The sequence below is a fragment of the Orcinus orca genome, chromosome 7, assembly GCF_937001465.1.
Source record: "Orcinus orca chromosome 7, mOrcOrc1.1, whole genome shotgun sequence".
Classification (NCBI taxonomy): Eukaryota; Metazoa; Chordata; class Mammalia; order Artiodactyla; family Delphinidae; genus Orcinus; species Orcinus orca.
In genome coordinates, this window is record NC_064565.1 from 49,436,599 (window position 1) to 49,460,556 (window position 23,958).

The 23,958-nt window shown below is 40.5% G+C and overlaps 1 protein-coding gene across 3 annotated transcripts in view; it reads right to left on the reverse strand.

Moving 5' to 3' along the window:
* Positions 1-23,958, reverse strand: part of ITGB6 (integrin subunit beta 6) — a 70,104-nt gene that overhangs the window by 19,378 nt on the left and 26,768 nt on the right. For all 3 annotated transcript variants that reach the window (XM_004266278.3, XM_033421790.1, XM_049712025.1), the window contains 4 exons: positions 16,784-16,873; positions 9,094-9,228; positions 8,455-8,872; positions 1,644-1,866 (listed from right to left, as the gene is read on the reverse strand). In XM_004266278.3, the coding sequence (XP_004266326.1) occupies positions 1,644-1,866; positions 8,455-8,872; positions 9,094-9,228; positions 16,784-16,873 (866 nt within the window). The remainder of the gene's footprint in view (positions 1-1,643; positions 1,867-8,454; positions 8,873-9,093; positions 9,229-16,783; positions 16,874-23,958) is intronic.

The following is a 23,958-nucleotide window of genomic DNA, read 5'->3' on the forward strand; positions in this document are numbered from 1 at the left end:
TAGCTTTATCTCCTGCCATATAGTTCCACTGCACCCTCTCTATCCCTTATTGTGACTGTTAGCCCAGATATCGTTATAATTACTTTTTAAAATGTTCTGTCTTTCCCAGTAGATGCTCAGCAGCTGTGACAGCAGGAACTGTAACTGTTTCAGTATCACTGTCTGTCTATGGCCTAACATGATTCCTGGCCTGTAGTAAGTACTTAATACCTATTTGATAAATAAGTGCATGAAAGAATAAATAGAACGGTTTCACCTCAAAACTAACAAACACCAAGGGGATCACTCTACCCGATTTCTCAAATTCAAACTACTTGGACTATTAATTTCATGTCTTATAAACCAGATTTAAGATTGAATTATGTTTGACAAAGAAAACAAACTTCTGGTTACCAAAGGGGAAAGGGGAAGGGGAGAGATACATTAGGAAGTTGGAATTAACATACACACACGACTATATATAAAATAGAAAACAACAAGGATTTACCGTATAGCACATGGAACTATATTCAATATCTAGTAATAACCTATAATGGAAAAGAATCTGAACACCTAAAACTAACACAACACTGTAAATCAACTATAGTTAAATAAAAAAATTTTTCAAAGAAGATTGAATCATGTTTACAGAGAAGATAAAATAGAAAAATAATAGAAGAAATACCTTGAAATGACATTTTATATTAAATCCTATTCAAGTAAGTCTAACCTTGCACCCGTGCTTCTCTTGGCATATGTCCAGGCACAGTGACAGAGAAGTTCTGACACCTTGGATAGTGAGCAACCACTGAGTGAATATTGATATTGATTTTCTTACTTTGTTTACATTGGAAATGCACATGTCCCCATTTTAGGTACCAGAGTTAATGAAAGTATGAACTACTTAAGCACGTTTGCTGTATATTATACCTGCAATGTCCTAACACAGCCAATTTGGAGATTTGCTTCACTTAACCTGCAAATGTTGCCCCGCTTTCATTAAGAAGTTAACTGCCAAGCAAAGAAACTTTTTTTTGTTTTTTTACTGGAAAATAAAAACAATGCGGTTGTTTTGTTGCTGTTGTTGTTCACATTGTATAAAAGAAAGTGTCAGTCACAATAGCTGTGTAGAATGACAACCAAAGAAAGGTGCCAAAGAGCATGAGTGGTAAAGAAGAGGGAAGGAATGGAAAGCCAAGATCATCTTTCTGCCTCTTTGCCTTTATGAGTTTATAGATAGGAATGAATCAGTAAGGTCAGGCTATAAACGTCTAGATAAGAAAGAAGCTTGTCTGTTTCCCTTAAAAAAGTACTGAATGTGAGTGTCCTCAGTCTACTCCCAGGGCATTCCTGATGTGTGGTTGGTACTGTAAGGGAGAGACCGTCGATGTTATCAGCGTGGGACATCAGCTCAGCTTCCCGGCTAGGCTCTCTTGCAGAAATGTGACTTTGTGGTCCTGGATCATCAGCGCTGAGAGGCAAGGGAGAGGCTGACGTTCCAGGCTGACGATCGCAGGGGCCCTGCAGGTTTGTGTGTTTTAATGGAGGCTTGGAGACCAAAGCCAGCAAGAACAATCTGAGGTCTGAGTGTATAAAACGTCATTATAACTTTGATCACCATGAACCCTATGGACAGGAAGGACTGGTGAGCGTAGAGACATTACCATTTAGAGTTACAGGGATCGCCACAGGTGGGACAACGTTCGCAGGTGGGTCCCGAGGCTCCGGGGTTCGTGCAAACGCACTTGCCGCACACACAGCCCCCTCGCCCGCTGCAAAGCGCCCCGTCTTCGGAGATGCAGGGCTCCGTGCTGGTGGTGCAGTTACAGTACTCGCCCGTCCAGCCGCTCCTGCACACGCACTCGCCGCAGTCACAGTCGCCGTTATCTGCAAAACAAAGCCCTGGGTTTCTTAGGGCTAAAGCCACTTCTGGATCTTGGGGGCCATCTTTTCTCTTTGCCTTTGAACACCATCAAAAAGACAAGAAAAAAACGAGAAAAAAAGTGAGTGCGTGTGTGTGGGTGCTGGCGGGGGGGGAGTAAGCGTAGATAGATTTTATGGCACGTATTTTGCGAACTGTGTATATTCATTGATCTGGTCTCTTAACTGAACCAACTTGATTGCCTGATGTTATATCCAACAGAATTTATAACCAGATGAAATAAGATAGTCCAGAAGCCTATAATAGCTACTTGGTGTGTGTGTGCAAGTATGTGTGTGTATATACAGTTGGCGCTTGAACAACGCATGGGTTGGGGCACTGACACACCCCGCCCCCGCCCCACTCTCACTCCTCCCCCCAGGCCAAAATCTGAGGATAACTTTGGACTCCCTCAACTCTTAACTACTAACAGCCTCCTGTTGACTGGAAGCCTCACTGATAAAGTAAACAGTTGATTAACACGTATTTTGTATGTTATGCGTATCATATACTGTATACTTACAATAAAGTGAGCTAGAGAAAAGAAAATGTTATTAAGAAAATCATAAGGAAGAGAAAATACATTTACAGTACCATACTGTATTTATCAATGCCATAAATTTACAAGATGAATCATCTGGCAGTACCTACATCAATATTGTCTTATAACACTGTAGATATTATACAACTTACCAACATTAGACATCAAAAATGAAAAGATAATGTGAAAAAGAAATTCGTATTTATTTATAGGTATAGCTATTCATGCCTTGATAATGAAGAAGCAGCAATATGATTGCTTTATGGTAGCCTAGTATAATTGACATAATTGCTTCCCAGTAGCCTAGCCTATACACCAACGAATGAATTGTTAAAAGTGTTTATGGCATACAGTATTATAGACATATTCATATAGAAGCATGATTACATTTTCTAAAAAACCACTTACCTGTAATGGTAGGCTGATATGCAGTTTGTCCAATTATGAGAAAGGCATACTGTACAGTAATATAATGCTTTGAAAGCAAAGTTATAAAACAGTAAGAAAACTAACACATTATTAATTTTATATTAAATATCACTCACCTTATGCCTATGTAAGAATAGACTAGTATCTATATATACTGTATGCATTCATGACATGCCTAAATATTTTTTTGATAATTCTGGCTATGCAGTTCATCTGTATGTTCAAATTGTTGCAAATCTCCAAAAATTTTTCCAATATATTTATTTAAAAAAAATTTGCACATAAGTGGACCCATGCACTTCAAACCCGTGTTGTTCAAGGGCCAACTGTGTGTGTATATATATATATATGTATATGTAGTTTTTAAATTTTTTTGCTTTCAATTAAGATGTCATAGGATAGACATACAAGATAGACTTTAGTAACCCCACCTCTACATCACTCAAGCTGAGTAATCATGAAAGCCTCATCTATAAAGTAGAGGGAATAAAAGCTGCTTCCAATGGTTGTGGTCAGATGAGATAATGTGTAAATCTCCTAGCTTTGTATTCACCAACTAGATGTCCTACAGGCATACAGTGAGCGCCCAACAAACTCATTTATTTAACAAATTTTAATTGAGCATATATCATGTGCCAAATATTGTTTTAGGCTTGAGGATACAAAATTAAATAAGACAAGGTGGCTGAGCTTATAGCTTAGTCTAGGAGACAGGCAAATGGATACTACTGCTAATAAGTACAACGTGATAAGTGCTATACACACAGAGGAAGTTTCCAAATTAGACAAGAGATTTGGGGAAGTTTCCAGAGGAAGTGATGCTTGAGCTGAATTTGGAAGATAAGGATGGAAGAAGAGGGTTACGTGCATTATAAGCAGAGAAAAAAGCATAGGTAAATGACAGAAGTGTGTAATCACGTGACCTGCTTAATACCCATAGTAAAGTCACATGAATAAAGCCAAAGGTGTGTATGGGGTGTCCGTGAGGATAGGAGGAAAAGGTCAACAAAAGTCAGAAATCACATCATGAAAAGCTTTATGGACTAAAGTAAGAGGTTTTATCCTGAAAGTTATGAAATTTTAAGTAAGGGAGAGACCTGAAGAGATAGATATGTGTCTAGAAATGTCCTGGCATCAGTAGAGAGAGTCAAACTAGACACCGAAAAGCAAGGAGGTTCTCCCAGCAATAGAGGCAAGAAGATATGAGGCCCTGAACAGTGTCCATGGGAATGGAGAAGAAAGGGTTCAGGTGAAATTCACTGCATGGGATGCCCAGGGCGGTGGGGGAGGGGAAGAGAGAGGATGGAATCCTCCCCAGGTCACCCCCCTGGGCTGCTAGCTGGATGGGCTGCTGTTTACTGCCCTGGAATGGAAGTAACTCATGCGGTGCCTTATCCCCAGTGCCTGGCACAGAGAGTGCTTAATTGTTAAATGAATAGATTGTTCTGAGGCAGAGAAGAAAGAGCAGCTTAGGACGGGGAATACGAAGAGTTCATTTTTGGTTCTGTTGAGTTTGAGGGACCCATGGGTGGTTGAATATGTATATATAGCCCTGAAGTTTGGGGTTTGGAGTCCACCAGGGATAGATGGCAGTTGAAGCTGATGTGGATGAGATCATCTAGGGCAAGCAGATAGAGTGAGGAAATCCCTGGAGAGCATCAGCATTTAAGATGTAATCAGAGAAAGGGATCGTCACAGAAGAGGCTGAGAGACAAGAGTGGCTCCTGAAGAGCTCCTGAAGAACTGGCCACAGATTACCGTCCGAACTACTGTAAAATGTTAAATAAATTGTTTCAGGTAAATGGGCTCATGTGCGCTTTCATAATATTTTTTGGGTGCCTGCCATGCACAAGATCCTAAATTAGCTTTTGCTGTTCCAAACAAACAGCATTTACTTACAAATTTCATAACTGACACTTTTCTTCAGAAAAGGAAAAGCACACCAGCCATCGCCTCCCAAGTTTTGCTCTTTGGCAACATTCCAAAGGCATGTGGGCATGGTGGCGGTGGTTGAGTACATAGTGGGTGAGTGCACAGGTGTAGAGCCAGACAGCACATGTTTGGGTCCTGGCTCTGGTACGGGCAGGGACAAGTTGGGAAAATTACTCAACCTTTCTATGCCTCAGTTTCCTCATTGGTAAGGAGGGGTTATTAATAGCACTACTTCATCAGATTGTTATGATGATTACCTGAGATAATATATAACAATGTTTAGAACAGTGCTTGGCCCATAAATAAGCAATATATAAGTTATTATCATTACTCCTAAACACTATCCAGTAAGAAGAATCTGATAGCAAAATTATCCATCAGTATTAAAACTCCTGTGATTATACTGAAAACCAAACAGATGTAAAAGAAATCACAAGTGAGGCAGGTTTCCATTTGTAGGAGACGCTGCCATGTTCATTGTAGAAAGAAGCATTCTGGGTTTTCTCTTGTAAACTTTGGTCTAGAAGGTCGTGACTTTTCTATCTTCATGACCTGGCCTTAAGAGACATGGAGTAGGAAATCACAGAACAAAGGATAAACCACAAAGTTTTTGAAGCTGGATTCTGACTTCTCCTGGTGTATATGTACCTGTATCTATATCTATATTTATATATCTACATCTGTATCTGTATCATCTATATCTATATAGAGAGGGTAATATAGTAATTTGTACATATATATACTAAAAAGACTTACACTTCTCTAATGAAAGATGACTTGAAATTTATCTGGATCCATGACATTAAGACTGCATTTCATAACCTATTTAATTCATAATTGAACTAATTAATTCCAAGCTAAGAATAGTTAGTTTATTTAGGCCAAAGCCATTCATTTAATTTTTATATGTAAGCTGTCCTCTAAAGTACAATTGCTTTTTGTTTCTTCCGCAGCAAGAGGGGAAACTTACTTTCATGATAGGGGGGTGATTTCCACATTGAAGTTTATTCTGAAAAATGTATACGGTATATAAATATTGTCAAATGAAATGTGCACTTCCAAAGGCTTTGAGAATGCCCAAGTGTATCACTGCATATAAGAATTCCTTGGCAGAAATTTTAGAAAACCCTTCCAAGAGCTCCTTTCAGAACTTAGAAACCCTCCCTTTCTGTGGGCCTTCCAGAACCATTAACCCAGTCACACATGTTGTTAATCGATACCCACAAACAGCCGATTATCTAAGGTACCTGTTCATACAACAATAACAACCACAACACAACTTCATAATGGTTTCATGTAGAGGCAAGATGATAACCAAAGATCAAGAAAAAATTATCAGGCTCTTTTGAGAGGGAGATATCTTTCTGGAATGCCATTGACTGATAACTCAGTGCACAATGGCAGGAAGTTTTTTCTGTAGTGCTGTTTGCCTGTTAGAGTTTCCAGTCTCTTAGAATCAAAATTTAAATGACTAATGGAATTTGGGCAAGGGAAAAATCAATGGAGCCCTCTATCTTTGAGTGCTTGCAGATGGATGGAAGAAGGTGCATGAAAAGAACATTGTGATAATGGCCCTTCAGAGAAGAAGCACATTGCAGAGTATGTTGGTTGTAAAATAAGTGAGATTTACATGAGAAATGAGCCTGTAGCATAGTCAGGCCTCTGTGACAAACAACAGCAACAATAGCTTGTGTGTTCACAAGGCCAGGATCAGTTTTATCCCTACACTAAGCACAATGCCAGGCACATAGTAGGTGCTCCATTGTTCTTCGTTGAATTTGAATGACTGTACTTTTGTTATACCTTTTAAAAGAGAAAGTTACTAATAATAGAGGAACATCCTTTGAGATGTTACTGAACATAAAAAAGCATTCGAGAAACAGTCATGGTTGAGGATGGGAAAGTACCCCAGTGTATGAAGGAAATGGGCATTGGTGAAGTTTTCTGAGTCCAAATGAAAAAAAATTGTATTTTCTAAATAGAATTTCTTTAGCGATCACTGTATCTGATTCAAAGAGAGGCACTATTGTCAGACCATCTGAACTACAAATACACAGATCAGGTTGACTCTGAATCTATGTCTGTCTGCATGCGTGACACAAAATAAACTGAAACACCACCAAAAAATGGGAAGAACTGTGTTGTTGAACATAACCCATCAATTTACACAGCCTTAGACCTCTGACTTCAGATATAAAGGGTGAAATACAGGTGGGGTCATAATTGCTGTTATACTGTATTTGATTACACTTTGGAGTTTTTTTTTTTTTTTTTTTTTGGAAAGGCAATTTCAAATGTCTTAAGCACATATTTTATTAAAGATTTCTATTAGAAATGCAATCTGGGGTTCTGCTGAATAGATTCTTTTCGAGACTTGGTGACGGCCTCTGGCTTCAGGCTGTGTTCTGTCTGCATTGTGTGAAAAGAAGACCAATGTGGGTTTGGAAACACACCCATTAGATAAGGAAAAACACCTTTGAATGAAAGGGGAGAGAAATGTGTCTCAATCTGGACAGACCCTAAACTTTGCACTCTTTGGTGGGGAAGAAAGGAGGCAGCCTCAGAGGAGTCTATTGGCAGCAACAGCAAAAGCCAAGAAATGAAACGGAGGCGCACTTCTAAGGGTATCAGATGTTTTTCAAAGGCCTTTTTCCCTGAAAATCAGTCTCTTTTATATGTTCCTGACACTGTGGTTTGAAAACGTAACTTGCTTAGTTTTCTGTAAAGATAATGGCTTTCTGTTTTGAAAAGCTATCTGCTCACACACTGTGAAAAGAAAAAAAAAAGTCATGAGCTTAAATTCAGCAGTCGGTTACAATTTCAATTGTAACACAAATCTGTATCATTTAAAAGTATAATTAACACATTTGTAATTCTTGTCTGACTAGATTGTACTTAAATACGTATGTGCATCTCTCAGAATGATTTTATAATAGTCATGTTATATGTAATATAGCTTTAAACTAAAGTGATTTTTACTTCTACAAAGGATATTAGAACATAAATATTTCTGCTACTTAAAATTTTTCTCAGTCTCAAAAAATTCCAAGGATTTTTCATTTTTACCCTTTCCATAACCTTCTTCACATATGTCCTTATTCATCTTTATTATACCCTGTGCCTAACCTAGTATCTGTTACCTAACAGGTGTTTAATAAATATGCATGGGGTGAATGAAGGCCCTGAAAGTGCATTTAGAATTTTTGTGTCCCTCGTCCTTTGCAGTATGCTCCTTAAGTAGCCTGGCTTTTTATCTTTCCAAAGTAATAAGCATTTAAGAGTTGAGTCAGATACCAAGAGCCTGATCCAGAATAGTCTGGAAGATAATGGAGTTCGATTACATGCAGTTTTGTGGCGTCTGGGTAATAACCAAAGAGAAGGCATCCGTCTTTTACCTACTTACTCCCAGGGAAATAATAATAGAGATGTAAGTTCAGCTGGCAGAGATCTCACCCCTAGGGAATGTCAGAGCCAGAAAAAAACATAAGGGAAGGTCAGTTACCTTAGTCTAAAGGTCAACCCACTCAACTGATCAGCAAACATTTATTGAGCACCTGCTGTGCCCAGGTGGCTGTGGAAGGTGCAAAGGATGCAAAGCCCTTCCTTGATACGTGCACGGTCGCCCTGTAAGGTGGATTTGGACATGGCCTACCTCCACAGAGCAGCCCTCTGTGTCTCACGCAGGAGAAATTGTCACACTGGCAGTAAGGGCCGTAAATGGCTCCATAGGGGGACAAGTGGCAGATGCACTGCCCGCAGTAGCAATCGCCTCTTCCGCTGCACGCGGGGAGTTCCGGGGCCTCCTTGCAGGAGTCGGTGCTCAGCGTGTCCTCCCCACACTCGCAGTGAGGACCCATGTGGCCAGGGTGGCAGGCGCACACTCCACACTGGAAGGAGCCGTTTCCGTTGCTGCATCTGGAGCTGTTCACCTCCACTTCCTTCTGACAGTCACAGCTGCATTCTGGACTGACAAGGATCTCCAGGGCGTCCCCCAGCCCCACAGGCTTTATGACAATGTGCCTGCTTCTTCTCTCACAGTTTGGTATACTCACAGTCACGTTGAACGAAGCCTGGAAAAAAAGAAAATACTAATTATCTTCTGCTAGCCACCAATATGCATGGGAAGAAACAAAGCTGCTTGGGGATCAGCTTTGCGAAAGCATTTATTAGGAAATCTTCGAAAATCGCTTTTGAAATTCTTGAACGGAAAAGTCTAGCTTCAGTGCACTAAGGTAACTTCTGACAGATCATCTAGATGTTTTTTCAGATGACCTATGAGCCGTCTACTTACTGTGTCTCCCACCTTCATGTGAGAGCATTTCTTTTGGTGTGGAAAGGGGGTCCCAGTATTACAGACAGCTGTGAATGACAGGTTGAGTCCTTCTGTGTCTCCTAACACCTCCAGCTCCACCTCAGACCGGAGTTCCTTTAGATAAGACATAAAGAGTTGAATGAAATCACAACCAAAAAATAGAGCCAGAAGAGAAGAATCTGTGAATCACGTTCATTAAACAACAAATAAATAAAATTAAATTGGGTCTAAAAGAAATTCACCATATCACCACTCAAGCAAAAAAGCAAGCAATACACACACACACACACACACACACACACACACACACACACACATCATATTTTATCGAATCTAAGATGCCATCAATTCTAAGATACACCATTATTTTATGACAAGTAAACTATGACAAAATACCTCGAGATCGTTTGGCACTCCATATGAATCAAACCTGTCCGTCTATCATTGCTTTAAAAATTATTTTATCCATTTTGAGGGTTGGAAAAATTTCTCCAGTCCTGAATTGCATTGCTTGGCATATAAAAGGCAAATCTTTTGCTGTATCTCAGTAACAAAATATAACAATAGCTTGCTTTACTTGTATCCTACATATCATCATTTTTAGGTCCCATAAAGCAGCTGGTTGTTACTTTATAAGGAATACAGATCATTCCTCCAACAATGAATATTTGCTTCACTGATATCAGTATTTGTTTCCCTCTTATTCAGTTTTGGTACATTTCTGCACAAACAATAACTTTTCAGTGTCGAGTCATAGTGCAAACCTGGAAGATATTTTAAAATAGCAATTGAACTCGACACTACCAACAGTGTACTTAACGAATTGAAGTGGCAATAACACATACAGTTACTGCCAAGATTATACATGTGCAGACCATGAAAACTACATTGTGACTTCCATTCTGTTGAAAGCATTGGTAAGACATGACTAATTATAAAATGTATCCCAATTTTAGAGATGTTAAAATGTGAGAGAAACTGTGCCTTGAAATCAGTGCTGGAATTTATAGAGTCCCTATTGTACATTTAGTATAGAGCCAGGTCTGGGGGAATGGGTATAAGACAGGATTTCTGCCCTCGAGATGATCATCTTGCTGAAAAAAATAAGGTGGAACCAAGTGAAGCAGTTAACGTACAACGTCAGTCAATGTACCATTAAATTAGAAAAAAAAAATTGTGTGATACATAAGGGTTTGGGAGAGTTCAGGAAAGAGGGCTGTCAGTGAAGACTGAAGTATTAGAAGACTAGTCCTTAATGGCTGTGTTGGATTTAGATGTGTGGAGGGGATGACAATGGTATTTCAGGCGAGGGGACCAAAAGAGAGAAAGCTCAGTGCCAGGAGTGGGACAGAATGGAGAAAAGAGGGGCTCAGCCCAAGCCTGCACCCCTACTGTCCGGGGAGACACCAGACCACAAAGAACCCTGAGGTTTGGAGAGATGAGTTAACACCTGCGGGAAATATTCCATGAAGCTTTTCAGCAGGGGCCTGATTTACTGAAAAGGCAGCTGCAGGGAGGTTGTCTGGAAGGCATGTGCAGGACAGGCCAGAGGAGGGGACAGGAAGATTTAAGTCAAGGAGGCTGGCATGTTGCTGCACTCACCACGCCTGAGGCGTGAGGAGCAGGGATGCAGTGGCTGGGATATGCGATGACGGGGCTGGAAGAGGGGAAGACTAGATACAGGGCGTGTGGGTGATGGCAGAGGGGTACGTAGAGGCAACGTTTCCCAGGAGGAAGAATGTCAAGGAAGGGGAAGGGAGAGCTGCTGTTTGGGGAAAGCTAGTGTTATTATTCAGACCTTCTTTATTCCTCTTTCTTTTATAGAAGTTTGTATTTGGGGGACTTCAAAACCAAATTAATTTCAAAGAATTTCAAATTAATTTCAAAACCAAATTATTTTTAAAAAACAGAATAAAAACAAATTGTAAAATACTATGAAGTAAGTTATACTTCATCTAAAAGGATTTGATAGAGTCCCTATACCCATTCCATTGATAGAATTTTAAAAGCATATTCTGCTTCAAACTTTCCTGAAATATAATTTTGCCAACTGCATGGTACGATAACCCTGCTTTCCTCCTAATTCTAAGGTGCTGACTGTAAATTCTAAGTCACTCCTCTTCCCTGCTTTGTTATTTGCCCCACGTGGTCACTCCTTCCATAGATGGGCACAGGCTGACTTTTCAGAATGTAGTCTTTGTCAGAGATTAAAGTGTCGTTTCCCAGTCCTAAAGATTATTCCCACCATGTCTTAAGATTTCAATTTCTGCCAATTTAGCATTAACATATACCCTTTAAATCTGTTTTATCTCAACTAGTTAAATTACCAGTTTATTCATTCAGAAAATATTTATTGAGTGTCCACTATGTACCAGACACTGTTCTAGGTGCTTGGGAAACAAAAACGTCTAAAATAGCTTACCCCTTGATTGAGTTTATACTCCAGTGTGGGAAGACAGAAAGGAAACCACACAATAAATAAGAAAATTATGTAGTACCAGGAAGGTGATAAATGCTATGGAAAAAAGTTAGGGTGGGATAATGAAGATTAAGAGAGTGTGGGCAGGGGGTATAGGCTACAATTTTTAAAAAGTGATCAGGGTGGGATTCATTAAGAGAGTCACTTGTTTCTCTATGACATAAATCACAGCAAGATCCTTTTTGACCCACCTCCTAGAGAAATGGAAATAAAAACAAAAATAAACAAATGGGACCTAATGAAACGTCAAAGCTTTTGCACAGCAAAGGAAACCATAAACAAGACCAAAAGACAACCCTCAGAATGGGAGAAAATATTTGCAAATGAAGCAACTGACAAAGGATTCATCTCCAAAATTTACAAGCAGCTCATGCAGCTCATGCAGCTCAATAATAAAAAAACAAACAACCTAATCCAAAAATGGGCAGAAGACCTAAATAGACATTTCTCCAAAGAAGATATACAAATTGCCAACAAACACATGAAAGAATGCTCAACACCACTAATCATTAGAGAAATGCAAATCAAAACTACAATGAGGTATCATCTCACACCTGTCAGAATGGCCATCATCAAAAAATCTAGAAACAATAATTGCTGGAGAGGGTGTGGAGAAAAGGGAACACTCTTGCACTGCTGGTGGGAATGTAAATTGATACAGCCACCGTGGAGAACAGTATGGAGGTTCCTTTAAAAACTACCAATAGAACTACCATATGACCCAGCAATCCCACTACTGCGCATATACCCTGAGAAAACCATAATCCACAAAGAGACATGTACTACCATGTTCATTGCAGCACTATTTACAATAGCCAGGACATGGAAGCAACCTAAGTGTCCATCATCGGATGAATGGATAAAGAAGATGTGGCACATATACACAATGGAATATTACTCAGCCATAAAAAGAAACGAAATTGAGCTATTTGTAATGAGGTGGATAGAACTAGAGTCTGTCATACAGAGTGAAGTAAGTCAGAAAGAGAAAGACAAATACCGTATGCTAACACATATATATGGAATTTAAGAAAAAAAAAATGTCATGAAGAACCTAGGGGTAAGACAGGAATAAAGACACAGACCTACTAGAGAATGGACTTGAGGATATGGGGAGGGGGAAGGGTAAGCTGTGACAAAGCTAGAGAGAGGCATGGACATATATACACTACCAAACGTAAGGTAGATAGCTAGTGGGAAGAGCCGCATAGCACAGGGAGATCAGCTTGGTGCTTTGTGACCGCCTGGAGGGGTGGGATAGGGAGGGTGGGAGGGAGGGAGACGTAAGAGGGAAGAGATATGGGAACATATGTATATGTATAACTGATTCACTTTGTTATAAAGCAGAAACTAACACACCATTGTAAAGCAATTATACTCCAATAAAGATGTTAAAAAAAAAAAAAAGAGGGTCACATTTCAAGAAAGTGAGAGGAAATTAGCCACGCAGATATATGTGAACAGAGTGTTTCAGGAAAAGGGTGCAGCCAATGCAAAGGCCCTAAGGCAGGACCATGTCTGCCTTGCTCTGGGAGCAGAAGAGCAAAGAGGGCAGGTTTGCCGCACTGGAGCAGAATTAGAGGAGAGTAACGCGAGGTGAAGTCAGAGGTGATGGGGTGGAGGGGAACAGACCTGATAGGGTCCTCGTAGGCTGTTATAAAGAACTCGGCTTTTACTCTACGTAAAATGAGAAAGCAATTAGGGTTACCAACAAAAGAGTAATAGGAGTTGACTTAACATGTTTAATGAAACTTCTGGCTGTTTTGCTGAAAACAGATTGTAGGAAGCCAAAGGTGGAAACGGGAAATATCATTTAGGAGGCTTTTGCAATAATTCAGGTGAATGAGGATGGTGGCTCCAACTAGGGTGAGGACAGTAGACGCAGCAATTGGATCAAACTCTAAATAAATTTGAAGGTAGAGTCAACAAGATTTCCTGATGGATTAAATGTACAGTGTGAAAGAAAGAGGGGGGAGTCAAGGATCGTTTCAAGCTTTTTGGTCCTAGCCACATGAAGGATGGAATTACCGTGAGTTGAGAAGCAGAAAACTACGGCGAAGTATGTTTGGGAGAGTCCAGGTTACTCTGCTGATGTGCCCACTAACATATCAACTGACTCCTAGATCTCTCCATTTGGATGTTTACTAGAGAAATATAGCACGGTTGCTGGGCAGCATTGAGGGCCAGCTTGAAGTCTGTGATCATGAATTTAAAGTGAGATCCGGTAGCATAATTGTATGTTTTTCCCATTACCATTCAGCTGTGCAGAGTGGACAGTTGGATTTTACCAGGACCACTATTGGCCAACCACCTCAAAGGAGTGATAAGGTGCAGGGGAATTGAGAGAGTGTCTAAGGAGTGACCACAATGTTTGAATTTAAGCTGAGGGGCCAGGTGAGAGAGGACATCAAGGGGATGAGGAACTGTACACAGAGGACAGGGTCAATTAATTGGAGATCCTGATGGGTTGGAAGAAATATTAGGGGAACTAGCAAGAGTGAGGTGAAAAGATTGGAAATGGTGAGCAGAGAATGGATTGCATGTAACTGAGACTATCGGCAATGATAACGTTTAAGGTATGACAAGAGTGTGAAGGTATGAGGAGGTAATTAAAAGGGAAGGGAACAAAATCGTTTCAGAAGCAGAGTTCAAGAAACTGAGAGTCCAGGGTACGGGAAGGATCATATATATGTATACATATGGGCTGAAATCATCAAGAAATAAGACAGGAGTTGTGTTGGAGACAGTGACACTGTGAACTAAACGAGAAATGAGGGATATGACCTGAACGTTTGTAGATGACAGCAATTAGGAGTAGTGAGTGACATAATCTAACCAAAATGAAGGAAATCTCAGCAATGATCTAATTGGAATATCATATTGCAAATTTCACCAGGAATATTTTAATGTGAATTTCCCAAAGAAAAGACGTAAATGTTTGTTTGTATGTATCATCTTTTCACTCATTCATTTATTGAGCATATACTATGAACCAGGCAAAACAAAACAAGTCACTTCCCTTCTGGAACTTAAATGCCAACAGAGGACCTTACCCTTGGGAGTATGGATATTTCAGCAGCTTTTATTATGTGGTTAGGGAAGGAAGGAAAGTAGTGAATGATGGCCAGGTGAATACACATCTGGTATTTAAGGCTTTTTAAATGTCAATACAGCACTGTAAAATACTGAGCTGAAGTTTATCGTCACTAATCATATACACAAATTGTTTGCCTCTGCCCCACTACAAGTCAGAAGTGTTTTATGTTTTCTCTCAATATAGTCTCTTTCCTTCTCTCTCTTTTTTATAGGTTGGAAAGAAATCTAGTCTATGGATCCCCATATTTTAAGGTCCTTTTAGGATACATTTAAAAAATAACACAACAGAAAAATAATTTGAACCAGTGCCAAGATCTGTTGCATACCTCACAGCGACTCATAGAGTTTCAATCATACCTCCAGAGCAAGATGGTTTGATATAAGAATAACAGACACTTCATATTTTTGAGACAGTAAAAGGAAGACACAAGATTCACTTCAAATGTTTGATGTCTTGATTTCAACTACTCTGTAAATTATGTGAGTGATTGGAGATGTAAAGTGAGACGTAAACCCTGACAGAGCAAGCAGGGGCACAGACAGGGCTGGTCAGACAGGAGGGGAAATATTTTTGACAATTCACTGTTTTCTACTTTGCTTAACTCCTTTGAAAATATTAGTGGCCAGCACTTTTGAGAGTCCTGAGTTAAAGAAAATTGAGCGTGTTCTAATTCAGTGAAGAATTGCCATGTGATTTTACTTGATTCTACACATTGAAACTTTACTGCATAAGAGGGAGGAAGGTTTTTATGGTATTTTGTTGACAAGCTTTCCTGTCTGGAAGAATTTCAAGCGTGAACTAGCATGGTGATTAAATTTTTATGTGAGCTAAGAAAACTGAAGTTTCTGAGGGTATGAATTTTAAAAAAACCTCTCATCCTATAACTTTAATGGACCATCTGTATTTTCTTCTTTGAGAAAATGTATTCGAGAAAAAATAACTTGCTTTTCCCTATTAAGGTGAGTTTCAAAATTGGTGGGGTGATGTCAAAAACACTGGGTTTTGTTCTCAAAATACGTGACTCTTCCTTCCCTTAAAATTCTCCCAAGACATCTGTGAGAGGAATCTGGACACAGCTATTTTTAAAAAACTTTCCAGATGATTCTGAAATGTCAAGGAACACTGGTTCAGTCTATGCTAAGTATTGGCATAGAGTGCATATGGGTCATTTATTTGTCATTTTAAAGGATCAAAATTAGAATTTTATTCATCTGCTATTATGTAACTCTGTTTGGAGCAAATATTAGAGCTTTACTGCTTTATAAAAGTTTATTTTTTTCATTCCAGTCCTAACTTAGAACTTCATCTTTGTGTGTGTGTGTGTGTGTGTGTGTGTGTTTCTTTGTAAGTAAAGGCAAAAAGGGGGGATGATAATGATATTTAGGAACCGAAATAAAAAAGAGTTGGCAACTGGTCATCCACTGTTGATTGAGTTATAAAACGGTGACATAGAGAGAAAACATAGCAACCCTGTAGGTATGGATCTTATTTTAAGGGAAGAATTCTGTCTTCAGGCACTAATTTTCAAAGACAAGGCAAAAGAAAAAAAATGTATTTATGTACATATATGACATAAAACCAGTGGGAAATTTCCTTGGTTCTCAAAAGCAGAAAATCTACAAAGTGGTTCCTGGTGTGCTTTGGTGTTTTTTCCCTTGAGTTATGATTTAGTCTCATTAAGCCTGTGGAGTTAGTTCTCATAGCTCTGTTACTCGTTGGCAATTTAAACTTAATTTTTTTTCAGGCAGAGAAGAGGGAAGCTTAATTGTACGACTCATGAAGCCTTTTCAGTAGAATTAAAATTTTGCAGGTGACAGTGCTGTTGTTGGTTATTACTACAAAAACAACCTTTATGATCGGGTTTATGATTTTTCTACATTCTGCCCCACCTTCCGGGAAGAATATCTGCAAATAAGGTGAACAAAATTTATGTTTTGGATATAATTTTTTATATCCATTAATGCAGAGAGATTTTCTTTGGATAAGCACTGTCTCTACCAACAAAGGAGAGTGCATTTAACAGCCTAAAACATATCTTAGTTTTTAAATACCAAAGAAATGCAAAAAGAAAACCCAGCAGTGAAATATCATACTTCATAAGCCGAGATGATCAGCTGGAGAATGTTTCCAGAGTCCTTCTGTAGCACCCCTACTGTAGCTCCAGGAATGAGTTTTGCATAATTCTGTAAATGAAAAAGAATAAGTCAATCTTTGCTCACTGTAATTGAGAAGGATTAAGTGTGGGTTCAACCTGCTGGTTGAGATCACCTCTCTTTAACTGGCCAGGAGAAACAGGCTCCAGATAATAAACGGGTGTTTCTCCTGAAACTGTAGCCCTGTCTGGTGCTGCTTCCCGTGCTCAGGTGGAAAAATGAAAAGGCCAGAGCTGCTGCTGGGGAAATCCAGCCCCTGTGGTGGCCTTAGTCTAGGGCTGTGATTTACATCACAATGGGACTCAAGTCTCAAATAAAAATAACACTTATATAACATCTTCCATTAGTGGAGCATCCTTTGTCTAAAAAGTTCTGAGCATACTACCAGGAACTATCTTCTCTTTTTTGTAGCATTGTAGAAACTAAGGTTTGGGTCACGTGGTTCCCTCACTGCTCTCAGGTCGCCCTGCAGGTCATTCAGTCCAGAGGTCTTAATTGTCAATCATTGTCAATCGCTTGGTGGAGCAAAGGAGTGAACTGTTTGGATGCTTGCTGTTAACTCCCCCTTTCCTAGCAGTAATGAGTACACTTTTAGGGATGTCAGCATGGTACTGGGGTTGGTTGGGATCGCTCCCCACACATCATGACCCTGTGAATCAGCACCTACCTTTAAACTATCTGCATTCTCCACCTACGTTGCTTCCCCTGAGATGTCGTTCCTACCAGAGGAGAACTCGCAATATTAGCTCATCCCTTCAGGTACCAAACATGGCCAAGGACTGAAGCGTTTCAAAGAAGGCAACTTTCTAGACAGCTGAAAATTACCCCTTCCTTAAGTTTTATGTTTTCAAACTTTATTTTCAAACAGCAAGTTTTCGAAAATGTACAGGACACATTCTTGTCTTCATAAATAAAGACATTCAAGCATACCTTGACTTTTTTCTTGAAGAAATAGTCATACATATCAATATTAACTATAACTCTATAATCGTCAAAGGCTTCTATCCGTAGAATTTGCAGATAGATCACATCCTTACCAAGTGGACCCCAACTGCTATGCTTTCGTTTCATTTATTTGTTTTTAGTTTCTGTCTTCTCCTTGTTAAGCTGTAAGGTATCACTCGCCTAGCAATTCACTCATTTATTCCTTTGCTGTTGCATTCACCAACATCAATTCAGTAGGCTTAATATGCCGTGCTACATCAAGAAGAAACGATCATTCATTTTGTCAGCTGTTCTCTTCTAAAGTTTCCGTGTATTGTGAAATCCGATGACTGAATTTATCACAGTTGTAGGCAAAAAAAGAAAACTAAGCTTTGAGTGAAGAATTTAGGGCATCTCCTAAAGTTCAAGCATAATGATATCCTATCTTATTCCAAAGAAGATTTAAGTAGTTTAGAAAATGCACAAAACTAAATCAGAATTAATAATCATGATAGTAAGTAAATAAATCAGGATGAGGGGAACCCAAGGGAGGAACAAATGAAGCCAGGGTGATGTGGGAACACCAACATGTTTTGGGAGGTCCCGGGCACTTGCAAGAGGTGGGCACCCGGCTCAAATCCAAACCTTCTACTCCTCATTTATGGAAAAATGGGCTTTGGTTTTAATTTGTGAGTTTTGCAATGTTCTACTTATTTCACCATTCATAATTGTGTTTAAGTGTGAAGTTGATGGAAAGCTGAACTGTTAAAAAAGTGTCAGTCGTCCATCTGCCTTGACACTGTGTTTTATTATTGAAGGGGCTGTGGATAATAATCCAGGTAACATCCCTCCCGTTACTTTGGGCCCCTCCATCACTGCCTATTGAGGTGGGTCCCCAAGTCAGATAGAACTTGTCAAATACGAGGAAGGCACTGGTTCATCGACTCACTTTTCAAATAAACACATGTCAAAAGGGCCATGAAGCGTGAGAGCTGTGGTTAACAGCAAATACCTAAATGGGAACTTGAATTTCACTCAAGTGGAGCTGGAATGTGTGTAAATTTGACTGGTTCCAGAAGAGAAGGCAGAGGGAAACTTTAGAGTTTGACAAAGAAAGGTTTAGAGCCTTTTGAAAAGGAATTTCAAGGCCCTTAGCTTTGCATGAAACTGCTATCCTTGAAAAATATCCTGGTATCCCCCAGGCCAAGACATAATGCGTATTTTCCAGAAGCAATAGTTCAAGGGGCCTCCAGATTCTGGGTTCATTCTTGGTTAACAAAGCCAAATCCATCTACTTCCTAAAGCATAATTACGATCCTGCATGTGGTGTGACATTTGGCTTTTGGCTACTAGGACGAGTGGTTTAACATTAATCACATTTGTTGATCGTCACCAGAGTGAGGGTACAAAGGAGTTGGCATGTAGGAGAAGTACCCAGGACGACACTGACCATTGTGGAGAGGAAGACTATTAATTAATTTCTGGATGCTGATTCCCCCTAAAAGCACTGCAAATAACTAACTAAGGACATGGACAATTTGGCTTCTTGATCTAACACTGTAAAAACATTACACTTTAAATCTTGTAGTATTATGATTACTGTAAATATCATGTGTCAAATTCATTTCTGTCCCTAAAGCCCTAAAGTGTTATTATAAATTGTCCTGATTAAACATGTTTAATGTTAGAAAAAGGATGATTTTGCATGCCTGGGTATGATCAATTATAGCAGTGTGACTGGAAAAGAGAACTCTTGGGTATTAGAAATGATGAACTCTGAAGACACGACGTGGCATGAGCTGAGTAGAAATGCAAACTCCTATGCTTGGACTTGAATTTCTTGGGCTTACGTTCCCTGTTCTCTGTCCATGGATTATCTTAATTATGGATTTTCTCGCTTTCCTCCCCACCATGCCACCCAGGAGTTCCTGAGGTTGCTTTTCTCACTCGTGTTTGCAAGGTTGGCTTTTTCTGTTCACCTTCGTTTCCTTAACTTCTTTCATCAAGCCCTAGTTTTTCGTTCACATTGCCCCAACCTCAAAAAAGATTTTGTATTTGTCCAACAGTCTGCATTTGCTCCCTAGAAATCTCCTGTTTGTCAAGGCTAGAGGATCAGAAGTGGATAGGCCATGAGTTAGCGGGCAGGCATCGAAGGCTTCAGAAGATAGTACCTGGATTCACACCTGCACACTTCAGGTTCCTCTCAGAGAGCATCTCTAAGTTCAGGGCCTCTGGGCGTCCGGCTGCCAGAAATCAGGGGTGCACTCCTGCTGGGCTGAGGGCAGGGGAGCCGCAGCCCCACATACCTGCAGCCCCAGGTAGCCGTAGACCGGCTGTTGGTTGGTTTTCTCTTTAAAGAGACTCAGGTTGAGGACCTTGGCAGCCTCTAGGCTGCTCTTGGTGCTATACTGCTGTTCTCCCCATGGAAGAGACAGCTGCCGATGGGGCCTTCATTCCTGCTTTGACTGCACTTCCTGTTGGGTTCACGCTCACCTCCAGGTTCAGAGTCTGGCTCTGTTCTGGGATACAGTTTATTATTGACTGTATCCTTGCTGGGCATTGTGATTGGGTTTTTGCCTTGGATGGTGACTCGAACGTGCCCTCATGTCCTCCTCTGGTGACATTTCTGCTATAGCATCATGGGTTCCTCGCCACCTCAGACCGTTCAGCCACCATTTTACACAGACCACACTTCTCATGTGCCTCGTCAGAGGAGGGGAAGTCAGAAGTCAACTGGCCGTATGTCTGCTAGTAGCATTTTAATAAAGAATTTGTAAAACCAAGTATTTAGAGCAACCTGCTTCTTCTCTTTAGGCTTTGTGCTTGCTTAACTCTTTCTGTGGAGCCTCACTGATGTGGAGGGATTTTATACTCAGCGCCGTTTATTTTCAACATTATATGATTAACCAACGCCACTGTTCTTTAACTATACTTACTAAATATTTTTTTGCTAAAATTTTTTTTTTTTTTTTTTTTTTTTGCGGTACGCGGACTTCTCACTGTTGTGGCCTCTCCCGCTGCGGAGCACAGGCTCCGGACGCGCAGGCTCAGCGGCCATGGCTCACGGGCCCAGTCGCTCCGCGGCATGTGGGATCTTCCCGGACCGGGGCACGAACCCGCGTCCCCTGCATCGGCAGGCGGACTCTCAACCACTGCGCCACCAGGGAAGCCCGATATGTAGTTTTTGATTTATTTATTCTACTTATTTTTGGCTGCATTGGGTCTTCGTTGCTGCACGCGGGCTTTTCTCTAGTTGTGATGAGCGGGGGCTATTCTTCGTTGCTGTGTGCAGACTTCTCATTGTGGTGGCTTCTCTTGTTACGGAGCACAGGCTCTAGGTGCACGGGCTTCAGTAGCTGTGGAGCGCAGGCTCAGTAGTTGTGATGCACGGGCTTAGTTGCTCTGCGGCATGTGGGATCTTCCCGGACCAGGGCTCGAACCGGTGTCCCCTGCATTGGCAGGCGGATTCTTAACCGCTGTGCCACCAGGGAAGTCCCTAACCTTTAAAGATTTTAAGCCTTCGTTTTACCTGGAAAAGTGAGTACCTTGCCTGGTCACAGGGCTAATAAGTGGTAGAAACAGGTCTTGACTTTAAAGCAAGCGCTCACTGGGCTCTACGTGCTCACTGTGCAAATGCCAACAGCCATGGCGGGGTGGGGGGGGTGTCTCATTGGGAAGTTAAGGTAATAATGCCTGGTATTTATATATATAGGGGTTTAGAGATTATAGAACACTTTCCTACTCAAAGCAAAAAGAAAGGAAGAAGAAGCTTTGTGTCTGTAATCACTTTCACATTGAAAGGCTACATCTTGAAAGAAACGTAAGAAGTCGTGAAACCATAGAGGCAAAAACATTTTTTTTTTCCTAGGGGACTGTACTGTACTTTTTATCTGGTCAAAGTAAAACAGCTCTTTGCAGGTGAAAGCCCGCTTTTGTCAGGAAGTGTGCTTCTTCCAGAGCTGGGGGCCGGCTGGGTTGGCTGAAATAAGTCCTTCTGAAGGTAATCAGTAGGCTTTCTTCCCGTGAGGTCTTTCATTTTTGTGAGGTTTTATTCTCCTGTTCATTATCGGTAAACGCAGGGCTCCCGGTATTATGCAAAAGTTTACCCCCAGGCTTGACTGTGTTACTAGGACTCCCAAGATTCCAAAAAGAATATGTAATTGTTTCTGGCACTAGGTAGCGTGAATGTCTGTCTCTGGGTTGCCTGATATCGGCTTTGCCTTCAGGCTTTTAATTGTCAGCATTCCACAGTCAGACCGGCAGCGATGGGGGTGTGCTAATTAGATCAGGTGCTTGATCTTGAAGTCTGTACCAGCGATGACTAGGTAGTCGGCTTCGGAACTTTTGAGCACTCCCTGTCTTTCTCCCAGTCTGCCCTGGAATGTAATTATCTTGTCAGCCGAGAAGCTGCAGCGCACAGCTGAACAAGTGCTCGGCAGCAGTCACAGTGCGATAAGGGAAGACAAATGGCCCACCGTGCGTGACTGTTCTGAGACAAACAAATGCACAGAGAGGCATTGGAGAATGGAGGCTGAGAGAACAAAGGGTCTACACTGAGTATTTGTTCCTGAAGATACTTCAGATCTTCTCTTAATAAGATTACTCTGCCTTTTTTTTTTTTTTTTTTTTTTGTGGTACGCGGGCCTCTCACTGTTGTGGCCTCTCCCGTTGCGGAACACAGGCTCCGGACGCGCAGGCTCAGCGGCCATGGCTCATGGGCCCAGCCGCTCCGCGGCATGTGGGATCTTCCCGGACCGGGGCACGAACCCGTGTCCCCTCCATTGGCAGGCAGATTCTCAACCACTGCGCCACCAGGGAAGCCCCCTGTCCATTTTAAAATCAGATGTTTTTAAAACTATTGAATTGTATGAGTTTTTTGTATATTTCGGTTATTAACCCTTTATCGGGTTGCAAATATTTTCTCCTATTCTTTGGTTGCCTTTTCATTTTGTTGATGGTTCCCTTGCTGTGCAGAGGTGTTTTAGTTTGATGTAGTCCCACTTATTCAGTTTAACTTTTGTTGACTTTGCCTTTGCCTTTGGAGTCAGATCCAAACAATTACTGCCAAGACTGATGTCAAGAGGAGCTTACCACCTTTGTTTTCTTCTAGGAGTTTTATAGTCTTAGGTTTTACATTTAAGTCTTTAATCCATTTTGAGTTAATTTTTGTGTATTGTGGAAGATAGTGGTCTAGTTTCATCCTTTCACACGTGGATGTCCAGTTTTCCCAGCACCGTTTATTGAAGAGATGGTCCTTTTCCCATTGTATATTCTTGCCTCCTTCGTTATAGATTGATTGACCACACATGAGTAGGTTTATTTCTATCATATGATCCAGCAATTCCACTTCTGGGTATTTATCCAAAGAAAATGAAAACACTAATTTGAAAAGATACATGCACTCCATTTTCATTGCAGCATTATTACAAATAGTCAAGATATGGAAGCAACCTAAGGGCCCATCAATGGCTGAATGGATAAAGAAGGTATTGTATACATATGCAATGGAATATTACTCAGTGATGAAAATGAAAGGAATCTTGCCATTTGCTACAAGAATGGACCTTGAGGGCATTATGCTAAGTTAACCAAGTCAGACAGAGAAAGACAAATACCATATGATTTCACTTACACATGGAATCTAAAAACAAACAAAACTAATCAAATCAGAACAAAATAAACAAACAAAAAAGCCAAGTTCATAGATTCAGGGAACAGATTGGTGGTTGCCAGGGGTGGGGAGGTGAGGGTGGGGGCAGGAAGTGGGAGTGAAATGAGTGAAGGAATCCAAAGGTATAAACTTTCAGTTATAAAATAAGTCATGGGACGTAATGTACAGCATGGTAACTATAGTTAATAATACTGTATTGCACATTTGAAAGTTGCTAAGATAGTAAATCTTAAAAGTTCCCATCACAAGAAAAAAATGTTGTAACAGTGTGATGCCAGGCGGTAACTAGACTTATTGTGGTGATCTCTTTGGGCTGTGTATACAAACATTGAATTGTTATGTTGTACAGACAAAACGAACATAATGTTATATGTCAATTATACCTCAATAAAAAAAAAAGAAAAGGAAAAAATGCAAAATCTCAGGCCTCAGCCCAGACCTCCTAAATCAGAGTCTATATTTTAACAGCCTCCCTGGGTGCTTGGAGACACCAAGGGAGATTTTTAAAAATACTGATGCC